Source organism: Nematolebias whitei, chromosome 5, assembly GCF_014905685.2.
Source record: "Nematolebias whitei isolate Nwh7 chromosome 5, NemWhi1, whole genome shotgun sequence".
Taxonomy (NCBI): Eukaryota; Metazoa; Chordata; class Actinopteri; order Cyprinodontiformes; family Rivulidae; genus Nematolebias; species Nematolebias whitei.
Window position 1 is genome coordinate 27,175,034 of NC_056502.1, and position 8,242 is coordinate 27,183,275.

The 8,242-nt window shown below is 42.5% G+C and overlaps 1 protein-coding gene across 1 annotated transcript in view; it reads right to left on the reverse strand.

The window, feature by feature from the left end:
• Window positions 1–2,208, reverse strand: part of slc6a3 (solute carrier family 6 member 3) — a 36,280-nt gene extending 34,072 nt beyond the window's left edge. Inside the window, exon 1 of the mRNA XM_037677263.1 lies at window positions 2,173–2,208. Within this exon, the coding sequence (XP_037533191.1) occupies window positions 2,173–2,208 (36 nt within the window). The remainder of the gene's footprint in view (window positions 1–2,172) is intronic.
• Window positions 2,209–8,242: the final 6,034 nt, after the last annotated feature.

Below are 8,242 nucleotides of genomic sequence, written 5' to 3' on the forward strand. Positions count from 1 at the left end.
TGTGGCCCTGTGATGGACTTGCGACCCGTCCAGGGTGTACCCCGCCCCTCGCACAGTGATTGCTGGACATGGGCACTAGCGACCCCCGTGACCCAAAATGGAATTAGCTGGTAAAGATAATGGATGGATGGATATATACATAGTGAGGAAAATAAATATTTGAAGACCCTGTGACTTTGCAAGTTCTCCCACTTAGAAATCATGTAGAGTTCTGAAATTTTCATCTTAGGTGCATGTCCACTGTGAGACACATAATCTAAACATAAACATAAAAATTCCAGAAATTACACTGTATGATTTTTTAACAATTTATTTGTGTGTTACTGCTGCAAATAAGTATATGTTGTTGTTGTTGCTGTTGTCCATTGTTGTCATCTTTCTTTGTTGAAATCAGGTCTCTCTTGTAAATGAGTCCTCGAGGCTCAATGGGATTTACCTGTCTAAATAAAGGTTGAATGAATATGAACACCTGTGAAAGTCAATGTTACTATTTGGTACAGTAGCCATCCATCTATCCATCCATTTTCTTCCGCTTATCCGGGGTCAGGTCGCGGGGGTAGCAGCTTAAGTAGGGAGGCCCAGACTTCCCTCTCCCCAGCCACTTGGGCCAGCTCCTCCGGGGGAATCCCGAGGCGTTACCAGGCCAGCCGAGAAACATAGTCCCTCCAGCATGTCCTGGTTCTTCTTCTGGGTCTCCTCCCAGTGGGACGTGTCCGGAACACCTCACCAGGGAGGCGTCCAGGAGGCATCCTAACCAGATGCCAGAGCCACCTCAACTGGCTCCTCTCGATGTGGAGAAGCAGCGGCTCTACTCTGAGTCCCTCCCGGATGACCGAGCTTCTCACCCTATCTCTAAGGGAGGGCCCAGACACCCTGCGGAGAAAACTAATTTCAGCCGCTTGTATCCGAGATCTCGTTCTTTCAGTCACAACACAAAGCTCATTACCATACATGAGGGTAGGAACGTAGATTGATTGGTAAATTGAGAGCTTCGCCTTTTGATTGAGCTCTGACTATCCGACGGACCCTCCTCTTCAGAACCCCCGAATAGACCTTACCAGGGAGGCTTAAGAGCGTGATCCCCCTGTAGTTGGAACACACTCTACGTCCCCCTTTTTGACTAGGGGGACCACCACCCCAGTCTGCCAATCCAGGGGAACTTCCCCCGATGTCCACAAAATATTGCAGAGTCGCATAAGCCAACACAACCCTACAACATCCAGAGCCTTAAGGAACTCCGGGCGAATCTCATCCACCCCTGGGGCACTGCCACCGAGGAGCTTTTTAACCACCTCGGTGACCTCAGCACCAGAGATTGGAGGGCCCGACCCAGAGTCACCAGGCTCCGCTTTTTCAATGGAAAACATGCCGGTGGGATTGAGGAGGTCTTCTTCTTTGGGGGAGTGGTGGCGCAGAGGTTAGAGAGGTGGGCTTGTGATCCGAAGATCGCCGGCTCACGCCCCGGCCCCGACAACATCAAAATTGTGGGTGGGGTAGGTGAAACACTCACACTTGCCCCCACCCTCATTCGCCCCACTCTGGGCCCATGAGCAAGGTCCTTAACCCCTACCATGTGCTCCCTAAAAAAACAGGTCTCTCTTGAAAATGAGTTCTCGTGGCTCAATGAGACTAACCTGGGTAAATAAAGGCTAAATGAAAAAAAAAAAAAAAATTCTGCCCACCGACCCACAACATCCCGAGTTGAGGTCAGCAGCACACCACCCCTACTATAAACAGTGTTGGTGGTGTACCGCTTCCCCCCCCCCCGAGACGCCAGATGGTGGACCACAATCACCTCGAAGCCATGTGGAAGTCATTCTCCATGGCCTCTCCAAACTCCTCCCACCCATGCCCGAGTTTTTGCCTCAGCGACCACCCGAGCCGCATGCCACTTGGACTGCTGGTACCCATCAGCTGCTTCCAGGGTCCCACAGGCCAAAAAGGCCCAATAGGACTCATTCTTCAGCCTGACAGCATCTTTCACCACTGGTGTCCACCACCGGGTTTGAGGGTTGCCGCCGCGACAGGCACCGACAACCTTGCGGCCGCAGCTCCGGTAAGCCACCTCGACAATATAGGCACAGAACATGACCCACTCGGACTCAATGTACCCCACCTCCCCGGAACATGTTCGAAGTTCTCCCGGAGGTGGGAGTTAAAGCACCGTCTCACAGGAGACTCTGCGAGACGTTCCCGGCAAACCCTCATGATACGTTTAGGCCTGCCAGGTCTGACCAGCATCCTCCCCCACCATCGGAGCCAACTCACCACCAGCTAGTGATCAGTGGACAGCTCCGCCCCCTCTTCACCCGAGTGTCCAAGACATGTGGCTGCAGATCAGATGAGACGACGACAAAGTTGCTCATCGAACTGCAGCCTAGGGTGTCCTGGTGCCAAGAGCACATATGAACACCCTTAAGGTACAGTAGCCTTTGTTTGCAATTCCAGAGGTCAAACGTTTCCTGTAGTTTTTCACCAGGTTTGCACACACTGCAGCATGATTTTGGCCAATTCCTCCACACAGATCTTTTCTAGATCAGCCAGGTTTCTGGGCTGTCGCTGAGAAACATGGAGTTTGAGCTCCCTCCAAAGATTTTATATAGGGTTTAGGTCTGGAGACTGGCTAGGTCTCTCCAGAACCTTGATATGCTTCTTACGGAGCCACTTCTTGGTTATCCTGGCTGTGTGCTTCCGGTCATTGTCATGTTGGAAGACCCATCCATCTTCATTGCTCTAACTGGAGGGAAGGAGGTTGTTCCCCAAAATCTCACAATATACGACCCTGGTCATCCTCTCCTTAATACAGTGCAGACGTCCTGTTCCATGTGCAGAAAAACACCCCAAAGCATGATGCTTCCACCCCCATGCTTCACAGTAGGGATGGTGTTTTTGGGATGGTACTCATCATTCTTCGTCCTCCAAACAAGACGAGTGCAATTAAGACCAACGAGTTCTATTTTGGTCTCATCTGACCACATAACTTTCTCCCGACTCCACTGGATCATTCAAATGGTCATGGGCAAACTTAAAACGGACCTGGATGTGTGCTGATTTAAGCAGGGGAAACTTCTGTGCCATGCCTGGTGTTAAACTATGACGTCTTAGTGCATTACCCACAGTAACTGTGGAAACAGTGGCGCCAGCTCTCTTCAGGTCATTGACCAGCTCCTCCCGTGTAGTTCTGGGCTGATTCCTCACCTTTCTTAGGATCACTGATACGCCAAGAGGTGAGATCTTGCATGGAGCCCCAGTCCGAGGGAGATTGACAGTCATGTTTAGCTTCTTCCATTTTCTAATAATTGCTCCAACAGTTGATCTTTTTTCACCAAGCTGCTTGGCAATTGCCCTGTAGCCTTTTCCAGCCTTGTAGAGGTCTACAATTTTGTCTCTGGTGTCTTTGGACAGCTCTTCAGTCCTAGCCATGTTAGTAGTTGGAGTCTTACTGATTGTGTGGGGTGGACAGGTGTCTTTATGCAGCTAACGACCTCAAACAGGTGCTTCTAATTTAGAATAATAAGTGGACTGGAGGTGGAGTTTTTAGAGGAGGACTAAAAGGTCTTTGAGGGCCAGAAATGTTGCTGATTGGCAGGTGTTCAAATACTTATTTGCAGCAGTAACACACAAATAAATTATTAAAAACTCATACATTTTGATTTCTGGATTTTTATTTTTTTTAGATTATGTCTCACAGTGGACATGCACCTAAGATGAATATTTCAGACCCCTCCATGATTTCTAAGTGGGAGAACTTGCAAAGTCGCAGGGTGTTCAAATACTTATTTTCCTCATTGTGTATGTTGAATGTACCACCTTGTGCATGTGTATACTGTACTGTCTTTTGTGTATTCTGCTTCTTTTGTCATTATTTCATGTTTTTATTTTAATAATTTGAACATGCTACTGGATGGATTACATTTCCACATGGGGATTAATAAAGTATATCCATCCATCCATCCATCTGCTCAACAAGTCTGTACATGACAGTGTTGACCTTTTAACAGGTACTAATGCTGCTTTGAGTCAGTAATGCAATGCATTGTGGTCTAGATATCGTCATGCCTACATCCTGTTTAAATACATTTGGTCTGGGCAGTGTTCATATCCATTTCAGCTGCTCTGTAGTCATTCTGACACCTGGTAACATTTAACGTTGAAGACATTTTGCTCCAAACATGAAATACCCCCAAACAAATTTATAATTATGTTGGGTGTATAAAAGTCAACAAAAAACAAGTGCAAATGACACAAACACTAGAGTTGAACACAGAATATGAATGTATATGGGGTGCATTTTAAACATGTACATCAGCACGTTTAAAAAGGTCAACAGGCTAGTTATCCTAAAAAATTTAAAAAAAAAAAACTTTGTCCTTCACACACTTGACCAACAATCTCAACACAGGATGCAGTGCTGCTGTCTGAACGTGGATAAACAGGCTGGCTAAACTTATAGTTTAAGCTGGTTAACAGCCTGGCCATTGACCAGTGACACACTTATTTCATTTATTTGAACTTAACTGGACAAGATAACTCGTTATACTTAAAAATATTAACAAAATAACCATAAACTTGAGACAAGCTTTGCTGAAAAACCTGCTTTCTATGATAACACAATATTCTGCACTATTATAGCTACTTTATTATAATTTTTTTTTCAAAACAGCCATTCTAAATAAAGTTCATCTTTAATTTTTTTTTTTCCATTTGTGTCCAGGTGGGAGAGCAGCTGAAGGAAAAACATAGCCACCACTTGTCTCATTGAAGCTCGAATCTATTAAGAGTTATTTTTTTAATAAACTGTGTTTTAGACTGAGACGACCAAGGTGCTCCACAGGAAGTCCTCCTTCCCTGTGGCTATCAAACTTTTCAACTCCTTCCCCTTTCTATGCATAGGACAATAAAATGTATCCTGCACTACAATAAAGTTTGTTTCTGTCTGCACCTTGACTTGTTTTAGACATTAATCGTTGGTATTTTTTACCTTCTGTTATTTTTATAGCTTTATTCTTTTTTAATCTTATGTGATTTATTGTGTATGTTTCTTTTGTAGTGAAGCTCTGGCACAATTTCATGGAAGATCAATGCAATTCTATCTTATCTTTAAGATGGCCTGGCCACCACAGATCAGTTGTAATGGTTTGATTTCTCATTTCCCAGGTGCTGCAAAGCTTCTATAAGATATAAACTTTAATTTGGTAAAATGAAATAGTTTAAATTTAAGACAAACTAAACTACATGCAGCATTATGTTCAGTTTAAAGTGGTAAAAAAAGTCATATTGAATTGTTTACATGAATAAGGCAGATTTAAGTGCATGTTCATCATTTCACCACTAGAGGGAGACAGTGATCTTGTCCCAAAGTTAATAATTTACTTTAAATCAAAGGAGGAAGAAGTGTTTTGAGTTTTCCTATAATTTGGTTCAAATAACACACTGTAGCCACCATGTGTGTTTATTATGCAACAAATAATGCAGAAGTACCCAATGAGCACAGTGACACCAGTGGTTTTAACGCTTCTTTAATCCCATCCAAGAGTCACAAGAACAAGTTACAGAGCAGCCATCCTGAACAAACTCAAAACAGCTTGCTGTAACGACTCCTCGTCAGCAAAATGCATAAAACCTGTTCACTATAGAAAAGGAGGGAAACAAAATGACAGAAAAAAAAAACGTTCAGGTTATTGTGCATACAACGAGCCATCAGAAAGACAACATCGCTCTGTCAGAGTACACAGGTCTCTCGTCTTGGGCTCAGCAGAGAACAATCTGAAATGAAGCAGGCAACAATAGCATAAATACAAGTTTCTGTTGCAGGGTGCGGTTTTCTTACAGGAATATCGTGTTTGAAAAATAGAAATATCTCTAAGTAAAATTAAACTTGAAAATGTATATTCATACAATTATCTCGTCATGAAAATATTGAACAGGATTTATGGGTATAGACCAAAATCCTCAGTTTGATTTGTTTTGGGTTAGGCTTTTAAAAGTGATTTGTTTAAATTGAAATTATTGGAATTTCCACTTATTTACACCAATTCTACAGTTTCCTTCATAACTACAGTGTTTTGCATCATTACTCGTGTATATTAACATGACAGCAGTACGGATATTTCTCTAAGCAAACATGATCAAATCGTTCCACTCTTCAAATCACTGCCAAACCCTACAAATTCACTTTGAAGCTACTAAATTTACACAATCCTGAGACAGGAGGGCCAAAAGGGGCTTTCAAGAGTTTAAACTAAAAAACAAAGAAAAAGAAAGAGGCCGCTTTTATTTCTAATCCTCAGTTTTCTCTGTAGTGACAGAACTGAAATCAAATCAAATAAAGCAAAGCCTTTAGTAAAAAAAAAGTGACTATTAGAATACTGTAATGTACAAACTTAACATGCTGCAGAACAAAGTCACATTTCCTTAAAAATTAAAATAAAACGTTCTAAAGTGCAAGCACGAGGACGTACAATCGTGTGGGGGAAAAAGTAACAAAAAGACAATACTACAAGATTGTCATTAAACATGTATGTGTGTGTTTGTGTGTGTGGTCCGGCCCGTCATGTGGTGGCTCCTCACCTCAGGGCCCGACTCACTCAAACAGATAGAAATAAAAAGAGGAAACATTTAAAAACTGATTTCTGAGGAGCATGTCCACTGGAGATCAGAGCTTTTAGGAGCTTCTGATTGTCTGTACATTCTCTTCTTTTGAAGCATAAAAACTCTATTAGAGGCTTTCACGGCTATTGTTCATACGAAATCTGCATTTTTTTGTTTGTACGCAGTCGACTCAGCAAAAACAGGAAGAATACGGCAAGAAAACTGGACACCATGTGGGAGCAATACACACAAGAAGGAAAGAAGTGGCTCGTTTTGTCGCCATTAATACAATCTGCAGAGCAGAGAAGATCACAGATCTTTGTCATGGCAGTGAAAATAAAAATCATTCATATCAAAAATTCACAAAATGTCCTGCATTTGGAATATTCAAAATACATATCAGAACGTGTGTGTGTTTTTTTTAAAGCATTCACCTTGAAAAGGCTGAAAAGATGAGAACTATTGCTTCACTGAAAAGTCAAAACGAGGATGCGATGACAGGCGAGAGATGGAAATGAGACAACTTCACCGAGTTTAAAACAAAACGCAAGTCCTCGAGTCAGAAGAGTCATTTTATGTTTGCCTCTGAGGTATTCTCTTCATGTTGTACATGAAACGACTTGAAGTGAAGCTCTGCAACATGTCTGTGTCCTGATGTCAAACACGGCGTCACTGTTTGATGAATTCAACGAGCAAGACTCAGTTGATTAAACTGAAAATTACAATTTAGTCAAAGGAACCAACATTACTGGGATAAAATCTAGCCTCTTTAAAAAAAACATTGAAAGATTAATGATCTGAACTAGTTGTTGGATTTAAGAAAACTTCAATCTTCCTCATTTTAATTCAAACTGTGTGCAGAGCCGCTCCACCTCTGAACATAAAACACGTTTCATGAACAGCGTTAATCCATGTTCAGGTGACACCTCTGTGCACATTTACAGTTTCTGACATTTTTTTTTTTTTTTTTTTTAAGAGTTGGATAAAAAGCAACAACTGCAATCAGCTGCAAACGTGCCCGTTTTAAACTCTTGTGAGTGATCGAAGCAGCAAACGTTTTCTTCTGTGCAGATCAGAAACACAGAACGAACAATTTGAACGTTGAGTTTGTGGACAACTGAATCCCTGCACGCTACATAAATATTAGGAAATATGTTGCAAATTTCAAAGTTGAGCTGAAGTTTTTAATGAAATAATGGAAGTAGCTGTCAGAGGTCACATGATTTGATCTGTTCCCTTTAAGCTGTCGCCCCTGAAACAATCCAACAAACAGCACAACACAAAGAGAGGAAAATGAAATCACCGATGAATGTTTGGTCCAAGTTATGTAGGAAAAGACAGATGACTGTGTGCGAGAAACGACTCGTGCACTGACGTGTGAAACAGAGCTTACATGCCTATAGGTAACCTATATAAAAACGATGACATCATCGGAGTTAATTTTTCACTTGTTACTGAACCCTGAGCTAAATCAAATATTGTTGTACTGACACACACACACAGCGGACTCATCGTGCAGAGCCCAGAGTTAACCTCAGACTCTGTCAGTCTTCAACGGTACCCCCGGGCCTCCAGTCCTTCAGAAAGAACCAGATGTTCTGCTCAGTGTGAGGTGAGCCCCATCATTCTGCTCTTTGATTCTAAAAGCAGC